At 32.5% G+C, this 24,011-nt stretch overlaps 2 protein-coding genes across 6 annotated transcripts; both read right to left on the bottom strand.

Moving 5' to 3' along the window:
* Positions 1 to 3,236: 3,236 nt before the first annotated feature.
* On the bottom strand, positions 3,237 to 4,372 carry LOC114749033 (xyloglucan endotransglucosylase/hydrolase 2-like). The gene is made up of 3 exons (XM_028937502.1): positions 4,088 to 4,372; positions 3,809 to 4,002; positions 3,237 to 3,714 (listed from the first exon to the last, which is right to left on the bottom strand). Exons 1-3 carry the CDS (start codon positions 4,370 to 4,372, stop codon positions 3,330 to 3,332), a joined length of 864 nt encoding a protein of 287 aa, XP_028793335.1. The 3' UTR covers positions 3,237 to 3,329.
* Positions 4,373 to 11,649: 7,277 nt separating this feature from the next.
* LOC114749030 (transcription termination factor MTERF4, chloroplastic) lies at positions 11,650 to 20,714 on the bottom strand. Of its 5 annotated transcripts, none has more exons than XM_028937498.1 (2): positions 19,137 to 20,714; positions 11,650 to 11,682 (listed from the first exon to the last, which is right to left on the bottom strand). In XM_028937498.1, exon 1 carries the CDS (start codon positions 20,560 to 20,562, stop codon positions 19,423 to 19,425), a length of 1,140 nt encoding a protein of 379 aa, XP_028793331.1. In that variant the 5' UTR covers positions 20,563 to 20,714; the 3' UTR covers positions 11,650 to 11,682; positions 19,137 to 19,422. The 5 variants fall into 5 exon arrangements, with proteins under 5 accessions (XP_028793331.1, XP_028793329.1, XP_028793330.1 ...); XM_028937496.1 differs by lacking the exon at positions 11,650 to 11,682 and adding an exon at positions 18,362 to 18,904; XM_028937497.1 differs by lacking the exon at positions 11,650 to 11,682 and adding an exon at positions 18,363 to 18,666.
* Between the last annotated feature and the right edge of the window lie 3,297 nt (positions 20,715 to 24,011).

Raw genomic sequence — 24,011 nt, 5'->3', positions numbered from 1 at the left:
TATTACTCTTTTGTAATTTTTTTATTTAAATTTTAAAATCGACACTTTTTAAATTTTTTTTAAATGAAGCTCGTTGAAATTGTTTTTTGTCCTCCCTTTCCTTCCATTTCTTTTTTTTTTTGGGTGATACTTCGCTCCTCTCTATTTTCCTCATGCCAAATAGTACTTTAATATTTTCTTAAAATAATATTTAGTATTTTTAAGTATTTTTTCAAGGGTAGCCAATACACTAAAATAATTTTTGATACACTCATTATTCTAAAATATTTTATGTCGGAAACGTGCATCCAGTATTCTAAAATAATTTTTTATACACTCAGCACCTTAAAATATATTTAGCAACACCTTGTAGTATCCTAAAATGAATTCAGATTCCAGTATCACCCAATATTTTTCTGAGTAGCAACAAATATCCTAAACTTAGGATACTAAATGCTATTCCCAAAAAACAATTATGATGCTAGATACATCAAAAATTATTTTAGGATATTATATATTAATGAACAAATATTTTATGGTGCATAGTGCATCAAAAATTATTTTAGGACACGGGATGGGTGCTTCTTAAAAAATATTTTAGAGTGCTGAATGTATGAAAAATTATTCTAGAATATTGTGTGCTCTTGGAAAAAAAAATACTCCTCCAATCCTTAATATAGGACCCAATTGTTGAGTTGGTTTTTTGGTCTTTAAATTACCCTTATAGATACTCCCTCAACTATAATTAAGTAAAAGAGAGAAAGGAGGTATTAAGAAAGATAATTATAGTGTTTTAGAAAAAATGTGTCACATTTCTTATAATTAACTATTTTACTGAACTTCCTTAATCTAATCAAATTAGTTAAATGAGTTTTATATTAAGAATCGGAGGAGTACTTCAAGATGCATGCTACTAAAAAACGGGTTAATATAATTTTTGGTGTCTTAAGTTTGTCTTCATTTTGATTTTCATCATTCAAGTTTCAGATCACAGGCATTGACCTATAGAGAGGCAAAATAGTCTAAGTGTTTATAGAATTATAAAGACCAATGTTTTTTTATTTGATTATGGATATTTCCTTTCGAGGCTTAAAGTGTAAAGAGTTTTTTTGTCTCCCCCCAACAAGTGCACTTTCTAGGATTTAAACATCTGTTGTCTTTTTTATTGGGTGAAACTACTTACCATCCCAATCAATAACTTGTTCACAAGATCAAGATTTGAAGAAAAACTTGAAAGGCAAAATCTATCATCAACAAACTTGTCATTTTTTGCCAAAGGAAACCCTAACCTATTCTGTTTTGCATACACACATATATGATATTGGTTTTAACAGAAGGACACATGCGTGTAAAGACAAAAAAAGTGTGTGTGTAATTTTTAAAAAAGTACTATTCATAAATCATAGTTATTTGTAACTCATCTTTAAAACCATGTGTGCTATTGGTTGAAATAGTAATTATGCAGTGTCAACCCATAAGGAGAAGAGCATATATTCGAATCCCAGAAAGCATACCTGTTAGGCACTAAAAAAAAAACAGGACATTAGTGACAGAATTTAGCGACGGAATTTTATTTCGTCACTAATCCCTCACAAATTCCGTCATTAAAATTAGCAATAGAATTTAATGATAAACAATTTTCTTCGCTAAATTAGTGAAGGATTAGTGACAGAATTTTATTCTGTCACTAAATTCTGTCACAAGTTCGTTGCTAATTTTGTTTTAAATTATTAGTAACGGAAATTAGTGACAAAAAATTCTGTCACTAATTTCTGTCACTAATCCGTCACTAACTCTCATTTTGTGATGTAACTTTTTCGTCACTAATTTCTGTCGCAATTTTGTCACTAATCCGTTGCAAAAAATATAATATAAATATATAATAATTATTTTTTAAACTTATTATTAAAATAAAATAGAGATTAGTGTTAATCTCTATTTTGTCACCTCCTACGGAATAGAAAATTTCTATCACTAATTTTTGTTGCTAATCCATCAATAATCTGTCGTTAATTAATGACGGAATTTTGAATTCCGTAGTGACAGTGGAATTAGTGACGGAAAAAATTTCTTTACTAATTCCGTCACTAATCCATTGCTAATTTTGATTAGTGACGGAAATTCGGTCACTAAATTCCATCGCTAATTTGATTTTTTTTTTTTAGTAAGGGAAGCTTTAACCTTAACACTCCAGGTCTAATAGAAATTAGTCTCAGACCTAAAATGACTTGAGAATACTCTCACTTGTACCCAAAAAAACAAAATACTAAATGTTATTAAATTAGAAACATGGGATGTAGGAATTAGAAAGGATTTTGTATTATAATTACAATGGATCTCCAATGTCCCAAACAGAAATATTTTTTCCAAAAAAGTCATCCATCACACTTATTAAATTATTTTGGGTTAATATAAATTTTAGTCTCTAAAATTTGGACATATTTTGATTTTGATCTATCAAATTTTAAACGTATAGTTTTAATTCATGAAATTTAATCTGTGTTAAAATGTTAGTCCCTAGAGTCATAACGGTATTAAAATATCCCGAAGTATCATAAATGACATTAAAGTGGTGATGTAAACTCACCATATGGCATTTAGCTAAATCTTTTGTGTTCTATGGATAATAGAAAAAAAGCCCGAAGAACATGTTCTCAAAATGTAGTTACTTAGCCCCCCCTTTTTTTTTTCGTCATTGTTAGTTTGAGGAGTTATTCACTGCATTGTATTTTGAGAACTCATTCCTTTCTATATAATTTGTTAACCATATAAGATTCAGTTAAGTGTCATTTGATGAGTTTACATCACCACTTTAATACCATTTATGAAATTTCACCAGATTTCAGTATTATCACACCTCTAGAAATTAACATTTTAAGATGGATTAAATTTTAGAGATTAAAATTATGAGTTTAAAATTTAAAGAATTAGAACCATAATAGACTGAAGTTTTAGAGGAAAAAAATTATACTAACCCATTTTTTTTCCCTACCGATCTCAAATACACAATTTAGAAGTGTGTCTTTCGTATCTATGCCGCTACGTAAAGGGAGCAGTTATTCACATTCAAATTATTGATTCCATATTTTGTTGCTAATAATCCAAGTGCCAAATATTTAATTACTTCTTCATACATAATGAGGAAGAAAAAAATAGGAATTCGGACATAATCAACTCAAGCAATCCAGGCGATAAACACAATACCAACCACATATATAGGATAAAATTTTATTTATTCCCTCATAGGTACATAATACATAAATTTATTTCGCTTCATGAAAAAGAATAATTATTAAATCGAAACATATTGACAAAAAGCATCAACAAATTAAGCAGTAAATGTGAGAGACTTAGAAGCGGGAACGTTTGCATTCAGGAGGAAGGCCTTGAGGGAATCGTTTGAGATCGGTGCAATAGTCATAGATCATGAAGTACTTCTGCGCCCATCTCAGTCTTCTTCTGCCATTAGCATCAATCTCATTGCTTTGCACTTTAGAATCAGAGAACGAGTCTGAGGAAGAAGACGAAGAAATGAGATCTGTGGCTTTGAAGTTGCGATAATAAGCTGTGAAAGGAGCCTTAGACCAATCTGTTTTAACCAAACCACCTCTGGTGGCCCAGTCATCAGCATTCCAGAGGCTCGAATACATCCTCATGGCTTGGTCCTTAGGGAAGGGAACGCCTTTAGACTCCTCGTTCTCAAAAACCCTAATGGGAATATTATCTACCAAGAATCTGCAGTTAACATAATGTAAATCAAAGATGAAACATAAATATATATATATAGGTAAATATTAATACATGAATTTATGGTTTTGTGGGACTTTACATAATGTGTTGTGGCTTCCAGACAATAGAGTATTTGTGGAAGTTTCTGGTAGGATCGAACCAGAGATAGAATTGCTGCTCTCTGTTGCCTTTGCCTTGAGCGAAGACGTTGGTATGAAGAATATAAGGATCCCCACTTACATTTCCCAAGAACTCAAAGTCAATCTCGTCATGATTTGGTCCTTCTGAAGACAACTACACACACACGAATAAAATCAAGTCAGCACACATTATAAGTGACGAAGTTAATTGAAGGATATTATTTGTATATGAAACATACGTAGAAAGTGGTAACGGTGCCAGCAGAATTGCCAGAAACAAGCTTGATGTCCATATCGATCCTCCCAAAAAGGAACTGCTTCTTGGATTGGAAGCCAGAGCCAGAGAATTTATCCAGAGAAAGAGTTAGAAGCTGGCCTCCATTGAGTACCTTCCCACGATCACCACCCCATGTCAGTTCTGTGTCTTGGAAGAAGTTTGCAGCACATGAAGCCGCCATGGAACTCATCATCACCATCCCAAGCACCATACCCACGTAAAACCCTTTACCAGTAGTACCAGCCATCTTCGCTTTAGAGAGAGAGAGAGATAGAGATTGTGTTTTGATTAGCTGATGTGTGAGAGATTATTGTAGATGTAGAGTGTATAAATAGTTATAGGAAAGGAAGGAAGACGCGTTTGAAAGCTTAGTGCCAGCTCTAATTAGCAAGCTATCAAAGTTGGGGGCTTCTATTATTTGTTTATTATTACTTCATTTTCTGAAAGGTATTATTACTTCGTTTTGAGTTCATGGAGGTCTGTGAACAATGATTAATAATATACATATAATATTTGGACCTTGACCCTATTGACATGTGATTTTGGAACATACCCAAAATAAAATTGAGAAGAAAAATGAATTGCGCGTATAGATGCCAACTGGGTTTGGTATTTGTAGGTAGAAAGAATAATAATGCTATGAATTGAAGCTATGTACCGCCAACTTATCGTAGGTAGAAAGAATAATATAATGCCATGAAGCCAGTAGGTACAAGCAGACAATCTAGAAATTTATTTATTTTTTAAAAATCAGTTTCTATATTTTTTTAATTTATTTAATGTGGAAAGTTTTATTGACCAAAAGAATATATATATTTTATTGATAGATTAAATTCTGGTCATTTGAAGATCTTCGACAATTAACATGTTAAGTAAAGTGATGTCCAATTTTAATTTTCAATTTTGGTCACTTCTTTCAAAAATTTCTCTGCAGATAAAAGCAATCAACGAAGTTGATATTTTTCCTCTTCTCTTTATAATTAGTTATATAAAATTCAGTTTTCCTGTTTTTCATGTTCAAGAAAGTGCATTTCCGTCCAAAAAAATTGAGGAATAATATATAGGGAAAATTAGTCTTTTGGCCCATTGACTTTTAATCCACTTATAATTCCGTTCCTAAGGTATAACTCAGTCTTGCTCAATTCCTAAATTTTCAATTTGCTTAAAACTCAGTCCTTATCTTTTTATTTGTTTTTTTAAGAAAATAATCCTCATCACCCAACTCAATTAGTACACCTATATGTAAATTAATATAAGTGATGATGTGGCTGCCAAGTTACCATCTTCATCATCACCTACCTCCCTGTGTCTCATCAAGGCCGATACTCTTTGTGGGAGTTCAGTATCAACGTGAAAGGATCAAACAAAATCCTTTGGATAACTTCCATGCTTTTCCCTATATGCACGGACGTTTGCCCTTTATTGGGAACAAAATTAAAATAGCAAAAAGCAAAAGGAATTATGCATTTACCAAGATACTGAGTATGGCATTATATACGTGTGGAAAGAATAATGTCATCATGAAGCTACGTATGTCGCCTCAGTATGTCAAAAATTCATTTTCATAACTGCATATAGGATATAGTACAAATAGTATAGGAGAAATAATTTTTGCGTCTGTTATTAAGGAACAAACACTGTAATTCAACCAATTACTTTGTTATTGGCATGTTTTGGGAAAAAAAATCGGACAATTACTGGAATTTTTTTTAAAAATTATTTCTTAATTAAATATTATTTAACCCCTTAACTTTGAAAGGTATATTTAATCCTTTAATCCTCAAATTATTAGTCTTAAATGATATTTTTTACGACAATTATAGTTATTTTAAAAATTAAACTTAATATGTTAGTATTTAAAAATGTTCTGTCCATACTCAATATCTCATGTTATTATTTTTGGTTAATAATTTTAGGATTAAATGACTAAAAATATATTTTTTAAAATTAAGGCAAACAAGATTGCGGATTCTGAAATGCTAGTCAAACATCAAGAAGCCTTACCCCATTCTTAGCACTCCTAAAATCAGTTTTATGGAAATATCTTAAGAATTTTGCACTCATGAAGATTTTGAAGAACTCTCCAAGCTGATTTGGCAAGAATAGCTTTATCAAAAGCTTGAAAATGTCTGAAACCCATATCACCATCCTTTTTACTGTACTACTGGTCAATATCTCCCATTTCCTCCGATGAATTGAATTCGCGCGTGCCTCCTCTTTCTCACTTTGTCCCCACCTAAAATTGGAGACAAATATCTTTGCATCATTTCTAAGGCAAGGAGAAAACCGACATCGGTTATGCAAGAATTGAATTTGCCATAGCCTTGATTAACACCTCTTTCCCTGCAAATGTTAGCAATTGGCGCTTCTAGCCTTGAAGTTTCTTAGTCATCTTACTTTTCACAAAATTAAGAGCAGTAACTTTAGATCCTGTTTGGTATAAAGTATTGAAAATAAGAATAAGAATTGGGATTATAATTAAAAATCTATATTAAAAGAATGTTTAGTATGAGTTGTCAGAGAATTAATACTTGTTATTAAGTTAGAAACTAATTTCTGTTATGTATATTTCTGTTATGTATTGGTTGATTATATAAATACTTGATTAAGCAAGTAATGAAAGTGAGATATTCATTTTCCCCATTCATTCAGTATCATGGTATCCAAAGCCTAAACACACTCTCTCTCTGTTTTTTTCCCCCTTCTTTTCTTCCTTTTTTTTCTCTCTTTGCCCTTTGCCCTATTCTATCTTTTTTCTTCTCTTTGAGCTTCCATGGCGACTCTACCATCTCTGAATCTATCACTTCTCCTTCGATTGATCAAAACAGCCCTTACTATATACATCCCAATGAAAGTCCCGCTCTAATTTTAGTTGCACCGTTGCTTGATGGCTCGAATTACCACACCTGGGCACGAGCGATGCAAATGGCGTTACTATCCAAGAGCAAACCCAAATTCATCAATGGATCTCTTTCTCCCCCTTCTACTTTCAATTTGATGTTTTCGTATTGGGAGCATTGTAACAACCTCGGGCAAGGCTAGATCACCAAATCACTCTCTCCTACTATCTGAAGAGTATTCTTTGGTTTGATCACACTTCCAACATCTGGACTGATCTCCACTCTCATTACTCTTAGTATGATATATTTCGCATTACCGACCTCTAGGAGGAAATACATAGTCTGAAACAAGGAAATTTGAGCGTTACTGAGTATTATACTAGGCTCAAGATTCTTTGGGATGAACTTTCCAGTATATGTCCAACCAAGCCATGTGCATGTGACTCTGGTGGATCTGCTGCTAAACAGAGACAGGAGGACTACATCATCAGATTTCTTAAAGGCCTCAATGAGCAATATGCTTCTATCAAATCTCATCTTATGATGTTGGATCCCTTGCCTCCCATTAATAAAGCCTTGTCTCTTGTATTGCAACAAGAACATGAATTTCATATTACACCTAAGTCCAAGATTATGCTTGCCAAGGCTCCATGACCTTCTCTTCTCAGTTCTTTCTTTGGTTCCAAACCGAGCACCACCAAACAATGCACTTACTGTGGAAAACCAAGACATTCTGAAGAAACATGCTATAAAAAGCATGGTTTTCCACCAGGCTTCAAGTTTCGCAATGGTTCCCCTGCCAAAGTGAATAATTTTTTGACTCAAGATTCTGCCTCTATTCAAGAAATTCATACTGGTAAGCCTCTTCCTCCATATACATCAACACAAACAACATCCATTCTCCCTCAACTTTCATCTAAGCAATATCAACACCTTTTAACACTCTTAAGTCCTTCTCAACCTTCCACCTGTGCCTCTGTTAATCATTTTTCCACCTCTATTTTCTTAGTTAAAGGTAATTGTCAATCATTTTCTTCTCAACATTCTAGTACTTGGATAATCGATTCTGGTGCTACTGATTATGTCTGCTTTTCTTTGGATTTATTTTCTTCTTATCAATCTATTTCACCCATTTCTGTGAGTCTTCCTACTGATTCTCATTCTATAGCTTCTATTTCAAGTACTATTGTTCTTTCTTCTACTTTGGTCTTGCATAACATTTTCTGTCTTCCGAATTTTGCTTTCAACATTATCTTAGTTTCTCATTTAACCTTTTCCCTTTGTTGTTTTCTAATTTTCTATTCTCACTCATGTCAAATACACTTGCTCCAACCTTCACTGATGATTGGTACAACTAAAATTTTCAAAGGGCTTTATCTTCTAAATGCAGATATGCTTCCATCCTTTCCTACTTCTCAGGTTCATCAAGCCACTACAAAATCAGAATCAACCTTTAATCTTTGGCATCTCTGCCTTGGTCATCTCTCCAATTCAACCTTATCTATTTTACATAAGAAAATTTATGACATTACTTGTACTCCCTATTCCCTTGTTTGTGACACTTGTCATTTTTCCAAACAAAAATGATTATCTTTTCCTGTAAGCTCCAATATAAGCAATAAGATTTTTTATTTGATTCTTGTAGACATTTAGGGACCCTTCTCTGTCCCCTCTATTCAAGGACATAAGTACTTCCTTACAATTGTTGATGACTACTCCCAATTTACCTAGCTATTTTTATTGGAATTTGAATCTGATGCTAGAACACAACTTAAAAATTTTCTTGCTCTCATTGAAAAACAATTGCTGCCACTATTAAAGTTTTATGTTCTGATAATGGACCAAAGTTTTCTATGCCTGATTACTATGCTTCTAAAGGAATTTCACACTAAACATCCTGTGTTGAGACTCCTTAACAAAATGGTCTTGTAGAGAAGAAGTATCAACACATTTTAAACGTTGCTCGTGCTTTGTTATTTCAATCTAACATACCTATTACTTATTTGTCATTTGTTGTTATGCATGCTACTTTTACCATCAATTGTTTGCCTTGTCCTATACTTCATAATTTCACACCCTATGAAAAGTTATACAACACTAAACCTTCATATTCTGATTTTAAAGTTTTTAGATCATTGTGTTTTGCATCTACATTGTCCAGTCATAGGTTAAATTTTGATTCAAGAGCTAGAAAATGTATTTTTCTTGTTTTCCCTCTGGAGCAAAAGCTTACATTTTATTAGACTTGGTTACAAATCAAATTTTTTGGTCCAGGGATGTTCTTTTTCATGAGTTGATTTTTCCCTCCAAACTTGACAAGGTCACTCCCCTTTCCTCACCTACCAATTCTCCCTCTGATCCTACAATTCAAGACCTTCCTAATTTTTTGGATGATGTCAATAGTATCCCTATTTCCCCTGTGTCTATTCCCAACACTGATTCATCCACTTCTACTTCTGCCTCTGTTAAACCTGACATCTCTACTTTGTCAACCATTATTTCCTCTATCTCTACCGATTCATCCATTTCTTCTCCTTCTCTTGTCACTATCTTCTATCCTCTTTGCCGTTCTACTAGACTTCATAACCCTCCATCATATTTGTAGGATTATCACTGTGCCCTTATCTCTACTATTGACCAATCATCAAGCAAAGGTAATTCACCTAGATATCCTCTATCTTCAGTTTTATTGTATTCTTTTTTTTCTTCTACATATCATAACTTTGTATTATCTATCACTTCCACCCCTCATCTAAAGACATATAGTCAAGCTATTAAACATTTAAAATGGAGGGATGCTGTGAATACAGAAATTCATGCTCCATAACAAAATTAGACTTGGATTTTAACTACTTTACCACCTGGTAAGAGAACCATTGGGTGCAAGTGGGTATTCAAAACTAAGTTTAAAGCCAATGGTGAAGTTGAGCAATATAAGGCCGGACTTGTAGCAACAAGCTACACACAAATAGAGGGTATTGATTACTTCGACACTTTCCCACCAGTAGCCAAGATGACTTCTCTTTGATTACTACTTTCCATTGCAACTGCTAAAATTTGGTTTTTGCACCAATTGGATGTTAATAATGCCTTCCTCCATGGAGATCTACATGAAGAAGTGTATATGGAGCTTCCAAAGGGCTTCATACGCTCTTCCCCAAATTTGGTGTGGAAGCTACAAAAGTCACTTTATGGTTTAAAGTAAGCAAGCCGATAGTAGTATTCAAAATTATCATCTATCTTGATTTCCTATGGCTATGTTCAGTTAGCTTCTAACCATTCCCTCTTTTTTAAAGCATTTTTTGATTCTTTCACTACTATACTAGTATATGTTGATTGAAATTAATCTTGTTAAGCAACGTTTAGATGCATCTTTCACCATTAAAGACCTTGGTGAACTTCGTTTCTTCCTTGGTCTTGAGCTTGCACAGTCTATAGATGGTATCTTTCTATCTCAATGTAAGTTTACCTTAGAGTTACTTAAGGACACTAGTTATTTGGCATGTAAACCTACATCTTCTCTTATGGATCCACATCTAAAGCTTTTCAAAGACAAGGGTCGATGTTTAGCCTATCCACAGTCATATCAAAAACTCATTGGCATACTTTAGTACTTTAATACTGGTCGGCCTGATCTAAGGCTTGCCACTCAACAATTGAGTCAATTCATATCCTCCCCAATTGACATTCATCTTCATGCAGCATATCGGGTCTTGAGATATATTAAATAATCTCCTGGTGCAAGTCTCCTTTTCTTTTCTACATCAAACTTGAAGTTTAAAAGTTTTAGTGACTCTGATTAGGCCGGTTGTCCCAACACTTGTTATTTTTTGTTACTGGCTTTGTCATCTTCCTTGTTTCTTCTTTAGTTTCTTGGTAAGCCAAGAAATAATCCACAATCTCTAGATCTTCATCTGAAACTGAATACAGAGCCCTAGCCTCAACTTCTTGTGAGCTATAGTGGCTTATATATATGCTTATTGAATGATTTCCATTTATCTCATATAGATCTAGCACTACCCTACTATGATAATCAATCTGCCATTCAGATTGCTTCCAATCCTACATTTCATGATCGCACAAAACATATAGAATTAGACTATCATCTAGTCAGAGAAAAGTTACAAGCCAAGATCATTCATCTACTTCTAGTCCGGACCTCAGACCAACTAGCAAATGTTTTCCCTAGCCCCTACATCCAGCTAGATTTCATGAACTCATATCCAAGCTAGGCATGAAAAACATTCATGCTTCAGCTTGCCGAGGGTGTTAAGGAATTAATACTTGTTATTAAGTTAGAAACTAATTTTTGTTATGTATTGGTTAATTGTATAAATACTTGATTAAACAAGTAATGAAAGTGAGATATTTCATTTTCCCCATTCATTCAGCATCATGAGTGATTGCTTCTTACTTAGGATTAGACAAATCCATATATATGGGATTGGAGAATACTATGGGGGCATGTGGTATTCCCCAATCCCACTTACATGGAATTATCTGATCCTATGTAACAGGAAATTACTCATACTAAACACTCTTTAATGACTTTCTCAATCCCAATCATAATCCTTACCTCTTATTTTTGATACATCATACCAAACGCAACTTTATATCTCTCCCAAAGCACTGGTAGTGCTAGATATTTTCCAAGCTCACTGGTGTCCTTCATTGCAAGAGCTTCTTCAATTTCTATCCTCGTTTAGTGTAGTGTTTGCTGAAAAAATAAATGCAAGATTTATGCAAGTTCATTTCCTGACTAGATGCTGCACTAAATGTAATATCCTAATATAAAAAAAATTCAAAAAAAATAATTAAAAAATAATATGATATGATATAATATAATAATATTTTATTATAATATTTATTTTAAAAAAAAGTCCAACTTTCCACCGATATTTCGGTGGAAAGTTGGGGGGGGGGACGGTGGGGGTTGGGGGTTAAGTTTGAAAATCCCCCTCCCCCCAATAAATGTGCGGGGGGTGTTAAATACACCCCCAGCAATTCATTCCCCCCCGGCAGGTTCAAAAAGAAAAGAGAGAGAGAGAGAGAGTTGGAGTGTGTGTGAGAGAAAGGAGCATACCGGTAAAGGAGAGGGCAAGCTTTGAAGATATTTTAAGTACATAAAATTACTTCTTTTTATTAAACTTTCTTTATGAATATTTCCTGTATATTTTGAGCTTCCTATTTACATTATTATTGTAGTGATTGGAGAAAATTTTGAGACTTATATATGATATAAGTATTGAGTTTTGACAAAAGATAATTATAAAAATTTAGAAGTAAATGGATTGTTAATTTTAATCGGTTTAGATTTCTCTATTTGTTAGTTTTAGTATTTAAATCAAATTATTTAGTTGAAAATCTGTTATTTATGGGATATATCATATTTTTACCGATTAAATCAAGTTAAGTAATTTATTTGGGTCATTTGCCATATTATTAAGATTTTAATCGGTTTAGTTTTATTTATTGGGTGACTGGAGATTTTAAAATAATTATTGTAGCTAAAAAGTTTATTATTTATGGAAATATATATATATATGGTAGTTATACCATTAAAGTTTTGATTAGATTATTTATCTATAAATACTTCAAGTATTAATGAATTTTTGATAGTTTGATTTTGAGGTTTAAACTTAAAATGGGATTTTTAGAATTTAGAACATAATAATTTTATATTTAGGAAATTGTGGAAAATCCTTTCTATTAAGGTAAATAATTTGGAGGTGGTAAATAAATAATTTGGCTTTTAGGAATTTTAAGTTGTTTCTAAAATACTTAATAACTTTTGAGTTATGAGAGTTGCGGGAATTTAGAGTAAAAATTTAATTAAATTAGAAATTTAAATAATATAGAGAAGTTTAATTAATTAATTAATTAGTTTATATTAATATGTGGTTATATTAATTGTGTAGATTAATTATTGGTCGAGCAAAGGATTGACCTTGTGGTAATCCTTAGTATTGCTTTGACGAGAGGTAACCACTTTCCACTTGTTATATGTGCTAATATGTTGTTTGTGAGTATTTTACTATTTTGGTATAATGATTTGTTATTTGAAACTCGAGGAGATAAATTATATCTTTTGAGCTATGAAAATTGTCTTATGGGATTTTTGGAATTGTGATTGAGAAGTTTGGAAAAGATATATGGTTTATATCTTATGGATTATACTGGGAAAAGATTGAAACATTTTTGTTATATTGTGAATGGTTGGTTGTTATTTGGATTTTGGATTGAGCGCTATCCTACCACGTGGTAAGGCCGTCATTGGTGCACATTGGTTGGCTTCTTCCTTCATCCCTCGAGTAAGGGATAGATCTTTGTGACTTTTTATTCGTCCCCCAAAGTGTGGGATAGGCCTATAATAAGAGATAGACCTTGGTGACTACTTAATCGTTCCTCAAAGTGTGGGATAGGCCTATAGGTCAGTTTGATCCCCTATAGTGAGGGATAGACTTATGTGGCTTGTGTGTTAGCCCCCGTAATGAGGGTTTGGATGATTGAGATTATTTGAATATACATATTTGTATTTTCATTGATATATATATTGAGATTTAATAATTATCCCACTTGACATCTCACGAGCACATGTTAGTATGTATGATGAGTTGGAAAGTTGGTTACTGAGACGTTTGTCTCACCCCGTGGTTTTTACTATCTTCAGGTGATAGTTCAGGTGGTGGCCCATCAGAGAAGGCTCCGGAGGCATAGTGTGCTGTTGTAGCTTGTATAGCCTCCCTGCTTTTGTTTTATGTGTTGACTTGTTATATATTGCCACATAGGGCCCATATACTCTAATGTTGTAAACTAATACTTTTAATTACTGCTATCTGAGATGGGAGGTCATTGGAAGGCCAGAGATATTTAAGACTTTGCGTATTACACTCATTTGATAGTGTTGACTTTTGACTAATAAGCTCTATGACTTATATTAAAATGTTTTATCAATTCGTGTGTTTGAAAGTGTAAGTTTGGTTTGGACTAACGGTTGAATGATATTTCTGGACTTTGAAAGTCCAAGGCCCAAGTGAACGATTGATGTGGCTCATAATATAAGTTTATTTCTTTTAACCATGATAGCGATTTTAAAATTTTAAGATTTCTTCTTTTTTATCATGTTTAATCATTCGAATAGATTGAAAATTTGGATCTAAATGGGTTTTAAAAGAACGGTTGTCACACTAAACATATTCAAAATAGACTTTAAAACCATGCACTTTTTTCATTGAGCTCTTATGAAAAAAAAGTGCATCATAGCCAAAAACAATGAGATCGAATTGGTCATCCTCTAGTCTTAAGCCTTTTAATTCACGATTACACACGATACTATACCATAGCAGAGAGAACATCTGCCACAATAATAAAAAGGTAAGGAGAGTAAGGATCCTAGTCTAACTTCCCTTTGTGATCAAACAACTTCCTTCGTATCTTCACCAATTGAATATCAACTTTTATAATACAGATTTTAGAATTTTGTAATTTTTTTTTTGAAATGTCTCTATTAAATTATTTTTCATGACTTTTAATAAATGATCAAAATCAGCGGCCAAAAAGGTTTTATTTTACCTTTAAATCCTGGAGGCTTGTTGATAGAAATACTTTTAGGCAAAATACTATCACCATTGCCAGTTATAAGATCTTAGAAAGTTAAGTCCTTTATCAAGAAATTATTTGCTGATACCACTTGGAGAATGAGAAATACTTGTTTTCGAACTTTTGTAGAACCAAAAATAGTTGACTTTCTTTTTGAAAAATATTTTAAAGATTAATTTTCGTGATGTTACCTCAGTCTTATTTCTTGGGACTTGTTTGGCTAATGTAATTGATCTTGGTTTCATGCTTGTTGGTGTTATCGTAATCTTACTCTTAATAATAAAACTTAATAATTAAAATAGTATGCAAAATATAGTATGATACATTATATCTATGTCATACTACTTCCGGTCCTAATTATAAGACCCAGTTGACTTATTTGAGGAGATTAAAAAAGTAAGTTAAGTTAGTTATTTGTAATAAACAAGTGTTGTCATTCCTAAAATATCCTTGTTAATTAAGTATATTGGCTAGAACTATCATTATTAGAAGGACTATCTTGGAAAAAAATACATAAATATGAGAGACAAAATGGATTGGGGTCTTATAATTAGGACCAAACAAAAAGTCAAACAGGATCTTATATTAAGGACCGGAGGTAGTATTAGTTTATATTGATGCACGTAATACTATGTAGACTAATAATCATTAACAATTTGCACAGCAGACACAGAATATTATACGAATATTGATGAAGCTCTTTATTTACATATTTTTATGGGTGGTCAGAGAGTTTTATAACTAAAAATAATATAAAAAGTTGATATGTGTGACCCTTGATATTGTTTTAGTATTTTTAATAATTTCAGGGGCAAAATGGGAAAAAAAGTAAACTTCGGGAAATAAAGAAAGCGCAAGACGGCGAATTAAGGTGCTGGAATTTTTCTCAAATTTTGACGGCTTTAATTACGAAATTGCTTTTGTTGTTTTTGTTGGTTTCTTTGACTTTTATGGTATATATATTAAGTATCTAACAAATTTCTGCTTCCTTCTTTGAATGAAAGGAGTTGTTAAATGATTGCATTTTATTAGAACTTGTTGCACTCATTCAAATTATTCATTGTTTGCATGATTTTGAGTTGTGTCCTTGAGTTTCAATTTGCATTCATCTCATGACTTAAAATTGGAATGATGAAAGTTTTGACCCCCATCCTTCTTTGTTTTCTCATGATCTTTCAAGTAATGATATGAATTATAGGAACCTTTTTCCTACCGCTCAAGAAACCAATGCACTGATTTTCTTCTAAATATTTCGGATGGGATTGTGCCGTCTTAGAAATGAGAATCTCACTGCAACTATGGATAGATAAACAAAGGCTTTGAAGGAGCTTTATGATAAAAAAAAGGAGCATGGGATAGATTGGAAGTTGAAATGGTAACGTATGGATGTCCCAAGGAGTTAGAAAAGGAGGCAAGAGAACTTGAATTTCTCTTCACTGAGTATGAGGACCACATATTATAGGGGCGATCAAGGGGCAAATTTGGAGCACCGTGGCCTCAGGAAAGAAGAAAATCTAGAAGAAGCCCCAAGCACTACTGCACATGAAAGGCAAATCCAATCTCCAATGTCCGTACTTGAGGCACCCACACAAGTGCAAGAAGCGGAACAAGGAGAAACATCTATTCAAGGTGATTTGCCTCCTCCTTTAAGTAATATATCTCTTGTTCTTATGAAAGTTGAAGCATGCATGTGTGCTGGTCTGAATGATGAAATAGAAGAGGACTTCAGTGATGATGAAGTAGATTAGGAAATAATAGTAGAGGCTCCTCGAAGAAGAAACAAGCTTTTTATGGCTTATATTGATATTAACATGGAATAGTAAAAATAATGTTGGTTAACGTTTACATTTTACTTGATTTAGATGCAATTTGTTGAGCTTTGGGCATTTAATGGCGCTGCTGGATGATTTGTTGTGTTTGATGATAATGCATGTACCATTACAAACAAGAAGTCCAGCAAAAAGGTTCATATCAACATAATTCCAAACAAGATGTTCTAATTATATGGTTCTAATATGGAGAATTTTGCTCTCGCTGCACGTTAAAGGATGAGTCAAGGTTGCCGCGTTCAAGATAGAGCATCTCAACATGAAGGACCTAAAACTGCCAAGTTATAAAGATATGTTCTTTTTGGACTAGTGCATTTATGAAAAACAAACTAGGAACTCTTATCTCGTTGAAGAAGCATGGAGAGCTTCTAAAATGCTTAGAATTAATACATGCTAACATATATGCATGGTCCTATATATGCAAATTAAACAAGTCCTTAGGGGGGAGTCATTATCTTTTGTTGTTTACTGATAATTATAGTAGCATAATGAGCGTATTTTCTAGAAAACAAGTAATTTTTTTTTTTTGGGGGAGAAGTTGCAAAGATTTAAGGCTTTGGTGGAGAATCAAAGTGGTTATCCTGTCAAAGTTCTTCACATAGATAGAGGAGGAAAGTTTCTGTCCAATTATTTCAACTTATTCTGTGAAGAAAATGACATCATTATGGAGTTAACTCCTCATACTTTGGAGCAAAATAATGTCTGAGTGGGAGAACTGAACCGTTGCGGGGATGGTAAGAAGCAAGCATGTTACAAGCTAAGTAAGAGAACTCACAAATCAATTTTAGGAGGAAGTTGTAGCAGCACCCTCGTTTACCTGTTGAGTCTCTCAACTAACAAGGGTTGTCATGAATATATAACTCCTCACAAGGCTTGGCATGGAAGGACGCCAGATGAAAACGCAAGTCACTTACAAATTTTTCACTGTGTTGCTTATGCTTTGGTAAATTCACACCTTCGTCAGAAGCTTGATGAAAACATTGAAAGAAGCATTTTTATTGGTTATTATACTACATCCAAAGCAAGTAGCTTGTATATAACCCTCTTGATTGCAATATCTCAATAAAAAAGGGATGTAATGTTTGATGAAAATACAAGGAGTTCACAGTATTTTCCCACACAGCCCAAACATCAAATCCTTAACAATTTCTACATGTTTCCCTCCAGCATATGTTTGAGGAATATAGCATTTTTAGTGAGCATATAAAATTCATGAGTGTTCATTGTATGTTCTATGTGTGATATTATGTCTTGTAACAAATTGTTTAAAAAGAAAGAAAAATGACAGAAAAATACCTATTGAATTTTAAAATGACAAATAGGTAATTTTAATAAGTTTTGACTCGTCAAAATCATTATAAGAGTAGTTAGCATAACTTTTTTTTTTTTTGGGAATTCAACAGCTATTCTTTTTCTTTTGGCCATTTTCTCTAAAATAGCATCTAACTATAAGCTCACTCTCTAAACAGAAGCTAGTTTTTCAACTTAATACCTAGTACTCTATTCACTCCTCTTTTTCATACTTTTTCTGCAACTTCTTTGCATCCTCAAACTCTATGATCTCCAGCTTGAAAATTTCCCATTTTCATATATCCATTTTTATGCAATTATATTATGATGAGTGGATTAAAATCAACAAATACTAGACAATTCCGAGTATTAACTTCCTTGTAGGGTTGCAGTACTTGAGAAATTTTGCTGGGTCAAAGAAGTTAAAGTAATATATCTAAATTTAAATTAAGCAACTAAAATTTCAATTCCCTTCCTCTTTGTTCTCCTCAACACAAAAATATTCTTCAGTATCCAAAGCCACCAGCACGGATGAAATAGAAACTGATGATAGACAGTGACACTTGTAAGCCGCCAATAAAACCTCTTCGCATCGAAATGTGTATGATCTTTATTCAATGTTTATAATTTATAATTATAATAGGAAAATACTTTTCTCTTTTACTTGTAACTTTTTACATGAAAATTCTTAAATGCCCTTCTTCATATAGAAAACCTTAACGTTGCCACACAAAAAATTAGGAAAACATAACATCAACACCACTGTCTGGAACAATGAATCTTGAAGGCTGGCTCTCCAAAATCCAAACCGAAACAATCAGTCTCATAAACTAGAAATGGAGAAGACAAAGGTTGTTGCGCTTTTGGGAGGCCGAAAAGAAGACACAGGTTGTTCTTGCTCGACATCGTTGCCATTGCGTTGGGGTGGCTCTCGATGACGACACTGCCATAGCTTGACCGGAGATTGCCGGCGCAAAAGATTGCTGGCGGCAGGATTGAATGGCACCAGGGGTTGAGGACTTGAGAGAACGAAGCTAGAAGGGGGGGGGTAAAAGCATAATTCTATTGAATTTTTAGAAATCCGTAGGATATATGATGGAAAGTCATTTCCATATATTTTGATGGAATTGGCTTCCACATGGAAACCATTTCCATGTCTCCTCAGCTGTACCAAAAACACCTAAAGCCATCTAATTTAACTCCATTTCCATTTTCATGAACCTAATTCCAATGTACCAAACGGGGAATTATAGATTAAATATGAAAACAAACCAGAAAATCAAAAGAAAGATGCATGTTTAACTATACAATTATCACAAGCTTAATGTAACTATCTTTCACAAGATTCCAGGTCAGATAGCTTCACGAGATTATTGTTTGAGGATACTGAACTTCATTATCACCAAATTTAGAGAGATAGTAGAAAAGGGAGAAATCTTTCCAGAATCTGTACCTTCTTCAACAGAGCATTTTCACAATATTTTCTTGCGCAGCTCAACATCATCAAATAATTAACAACCTGTCTATGTTTCCCTCCAGCATATGTTTGAGGAATAGCATCGCCAGCATACAGAAAAAGTCATATATAAAGTTAAAATTGTTAAAATTAACTCTAAAATAATAAAATGTCAGCATTAATTTCAATCACCTACCTCTCTGTTCTTCTCAATCCAAACATATCCTATAGTATCCAAAGGCTCCAGCAGAGAAGCGTGTGAAACAGAACTTCATGATTATTATCATGTAGAAGCATCTTCCAGATGGTGGCTCTTGTAAGCCTCCAGTAAAGCCTCTTCATTATCGCTAAACTTGGAAATATACTTCTCCAAGAATTTCTCCTCCCGCAATTTTAGCACCGCAAAAAAACTTGGATTCTTCTCAAGTAAATTTTTTGAGATCAGCAGTTGCTGTACCCTCCATCGAGGGATCACCCTTTTCTCCAAGCTTAACATCAAAATCACAGGGTTATTAATCAGTACTGACTTAGGCAGCATAATTTTATTCAAGAACACTTCAATTTTAAACTTCAGCCTCTTCTCAGATCTGTCAAGCAATGCTGGAGTTCTTGTAAACATTTGCATGGTCTCATCTTTAGAAAACCCACAATTCTGAATCATTTCCAACTTTCTGTCGAACTTAACAATGTTCATACCACTAATTGTCCGAAGCCCATGTACCAACATTCCTGAGTTTATGGAGAAACCCATGTTTACAGCCCGTGAAACATAGTTTCGAACCAGGGACTCCGGTGCAGAAAAAAGAAAAGGTTGCCGTGACAGTAACATTGAAAGATGAGATCCAACGATCCCACAACTCTCCAAGAAAGCAGCATTGTTCAAAATTCTTTGGTGATTTGCCATTTTCCAGGACCCAGACCTGCAAAGAACTCTAAAAAAATCTTCCTTATTGTAGGCAATTTTCCTAAGAGTCTCCAGAAGGGGAACCAATTTCTCATTCAAACCATAAGTCAAAAGAAGTGAATTCTTGGAAAGAAGCTCACCCAGCTCAGATCCCTCAAACCCTTGAAGCTGAAGAAAGTCAATTTTCGGCTTCAAGGTTTTACCAATTCGTGAGAACAGTAACTGGGGTCGACGACTAATCAAAGATTGAATCTGGGACTCAGAAAATCCAATCTGTTTAAAATAATTAAGCACGGACGAGGGATTGCGAGGGCACCTAGTCTTAGTCAGTTGCTTTGAGATATAGATGGACTGAACTTCGGAGAATTTGAAGTTGCTGTTTAGGTAATCAATGATGGGAATGTGTTCGGGTGAGGCTTGAGTATAGGGAGAAACAATAGTAGAGAACAGAGAGAGAAAGGATCTGGACAAATTGCTCAGAGAATATGGAAGAGTGGGTTTTAATTTGAGGAAATGCATTGCCCTACAACTACGAAGACGCAAACTCCTCAAAAAATACCCTATTTCTCAATTTCGGCTACCTGATTACTCTAAAACAGGTATAAATGGCGAAAAGAAAGAGAAGATCTCTACCCCAATTCACGCGTCGGGCAAACCTGAAAGGGGGTTGGGGATGGAGTTGATAATGCTGCTAGCTTCACTTGCAGTGAGATAAGCCATCGAGCTCGAATTGTGCATATTGGGTAAAAGGAGAGAGGTGATTTGATTGAAGAATGCTTCGATTTAAATAATTGAACAATTTGGCTGACCGTTGGAAAGATTTCCGGTAATATTCGGCAGGGGTGGGCTTCCTTTTTTTTTTTGTTGGGAAAATCACATTAAAAAACTCTTAAAATAATAAAATAAGTATTTGAATAAAAAAATTATTGAAAAAATGACAGTAAAATATCTTGAAAAATACTAAATGACAAATGAAGGTATGTGAATTTTAAATCTAATTCAGGCCCAAGTACCTTTTTGAAATTTTTAAATCTTATAAAATTACACAAATGCCCTTTACTATTTTTTTACTATTTTTTTTAAATACTGCCACCTCAGTATTTCTGGCTACTGGAGCTCCGACGTGGGGAACCTGTCAGCTACTAGCTGCCAGAGCTCTGATGCCGGTGACCCTGCCGACTACTAACCACTGAAGCTACGGCGATATGTTACCAGAACTCCAATGACTGGTCGTCGGAGTTCCGGTAACTACTCTTTCTTATATATTGACTACTCTAATAAAAGCAAACCCCTAATCCTATTTCAAACTTATTATTTTTTAAGAAAAAAGATAATAAAATATCTTAAAATTGCTAAAAGACACATCATTGTAGATAAATTTTAAAATTCCAATTTAGACCCTTAATACTATTTTGAAATTTTTAAATCTTACAAAATTACATAAATGCCCTTTCAGTCTTTTTTTTTTCCTTTTCTTTTAAATATTGCCACCTTATCACCCTTAGCTAGTTTCCAACCATCGGAGTTCTGGCACCACCGACCTAGCCGGTGGCTTGCCACTGGAGCTTTGGCTACATGTACTTTCAAAAATTAAAAAAAAATATTAAATATTGTTAGAATCTAGTGAGTATTTTTTTTAGTTATTTACTACTTTTGCGTAATCAATAATTATACTAAAGTAGTCACCAAAGTTTTGAAAACAAAAGTAGTCAATAATAGTAAGCTAGAATAGTCAATAACTATGTGAAAGTAATTATTGGGAGTAAGGGCAATACTATCATTTTACAGTATTTCAAAATTTCAAAATGGTACAAAGAGTCTGATTTAGGATTTTAAAATTCACTCACTCTAATTTGTTTTTTAGCATTTTTAACGGTATTTTAGTGTCTTTTTTTTCTTTTTTATTGTAGACTTGTAATTTTTTATTTCAGACTTTTTATTTTTTATTACAAATTTGTAATTTCCCATTTCAAACCTATAATTTTTATTTTGGACTTGTTATTTCCTATTGTATACTTATAATCTTATTTCAGACTTGAAAACGTAAACTTGTAATTCTTATTTTAGACTTGTAATTTCTTATTTTACTTTATAATTTTCTATTGCAAACTCCTAAGTTTCTATTTCAGACTTGTTATTTCCTATTGCAAACTTGTAATTTCCTATTTCAGATGTATAATTTTCTAGTTCAAACTTGTAATTTTCTATTCAAGATTTATAATTTCTTATTACAGACTTGTAATTTTTTATTTTAGACCTATTATTTCCTCTTACAAACTTGTGATTCTCTATTTCATATTTGTAATTTTCTATTTAGACTTATAATTTTCCTATTTTTCATATTTCAAGCTTATAATTTCCTATTTTAGACTTGATATTTCTTATTACAAGCTTATAATCTCCTATTTTAGACTTCTTATTTTCTATTGCATATTTAAATTTTCTATTACATACTCGTTATTTTCTATTATAGACATGTAATTTTCTATTACGAACTTGTAATTTCCTATTTTTTCATACCTATTATTTTCTATTACAGACTTATAATTTTCTGTCTTAGACTTATTACTTTATATTGCAAACCTATAATTTTCTATCTTAGACTTGTTGTTTCCTATTACAGACCTATAATTTTCTATTTTAGACTTGCGCAAAAAGGTATTTTAATTTTTAATGAGTTGTATAGATATATAGATTAAGAACTATTTGTTGGTTAAAATTAAACAGATTAAAAATAATTTTTATAAATTATAAATAGTATAACCCATAATAAAAATGTTTTTGTCAATTTATAAAAGTATATTATAAATTATAAAATGCTTTTTGGTTAATTTACATATCATTATAAATTATAACTATAAATTTCTCCCTCGTGCGATGCATGAATTACATATTTAATTAGATTTAAAATTATAATAAATTACATTATTTGCTGTAGCTCAAGATTTACTGTTTATAGGAGTGTGATTTTTTTATTTATTCAAATAGAAATTGAATTCGAGATGCATAATTTAGAAGGAATAGATGAAAATTTAAAATTATTCATTTATTTCTCCATTTAAACCTCCAATTGACATACTATTTAATTATGATGCTCCACATTTAATGCAATAAACTCAAATTTCCTCTCCATATTCAAATTCAATAATGTCGTACTCGACCCATTTTCCAACGAATTGGGTATTACAAATTTTCAAAAATATGACTGATACTTTTTATGAATTGGCATTATTTTCATAATGTAATTTTCCATAGCAAGTTTAGTATAGAAAATAATAGGTGTTAAAAATCTATATTAACTTAAGTTTTAGTAGAAATTGGCATAATTTTTATAATTTTATTGCCAATGACAAGTCTAGTATAAGAAATAATAAGTATTAAATTTACCGTAACTTAAGTTTTAGTAGAAATTGGCATTACTTCCACAATTTAGTTACCAATGACAAGTTTAATATGAAAAATAACAAGTATTGAAAAGTTATTTGTATTAATTTAAATTTTAGTAGAAACTAGCATTTTTTTCACAATTTAGTTACCAATGATAAATCTAATATTAAAAATAATAAGTGTTGAAAATTTATTTATATTAACTTAAGTTTTAGCAGAAACTAGTATTTTTTTTTTACAATTTAGTTATCAAGAATAAGTCTAGTATGAAAAATAACAAATGTTAAAAAGTTATTTATATTAACTTAAGTTTTAGCTGAAACTAACATTATTTTCACAATCTAGTTGCCAATAACAACTCTAATATGGAAAATAACAAGTGTTAAAAAATTATTTATAATAACTTAAATTTTAGTATAAATTGACATTATTTTCACAATTTAATTATCAATGATAAGTTTAGTGTGAAAAGTAACAAGTGTTAGAAAGTTATTCACAATAATTTAAATTTTAGCAGAAATTTACATGATTTTCATAATCTAGCTGCCAATGACAAGTCTTACATACCAAATAATAAGTTT

The sequence above is a fragment of the Neltuma alba genome, unplaced genomic scaffold, assembly GCF_004799145.2.
Source record: "Neltuma alba isolate B1F8T4 unplaced genomic scaffold, ASM479914v2 tig00005928_pilon, whole genome shotgun sequence".
Lineage (NCBI taxonomy): Eukaryota > Viridiplantae > Streptophyta > Magnoliopsida > Fabales > Fabaceae > Neltuma > Neltuma alba.
This window is presented reverse-complemented; position numbering and strand designations above follow the sequence as displayed.

What these genes read in the sequence shown, in the direction of transcription:
- LOC114749033 (XM_028937502.1), bottom strand. Translation starts at nt 4,372, where the DNA reads ATGGCTGGTACTACTGGTAAAGGGTTTTACGTGGGTATGGTGCTTGGG. An exon ending in GCACCGTTACCACTTTCTAC is followed by an intron (nt 4,003 to 4,087) that starts GTATGTTTCATA and finishes GTGTGTGTGTAG; the next exon opens with TTGTCTTCAGAAGGACCAAA. An exon ending in TGGAAGCCACAACACATTAT is followed by an intron (nt 3,715 to 3,808) that starts GTAAAGTCCCAC and finishes TGTTAACTGCAG; the next exon opens with ATTCTTGGTAGATAATATTC.
- LOC114749030 (XM_028937498.1), bottom strand. Translation starts at nt 20,562, where the DNA reads ATGCATTTCCTCAAATTAAAACCCACTCTTCCATATTCTCTGAGCAAT.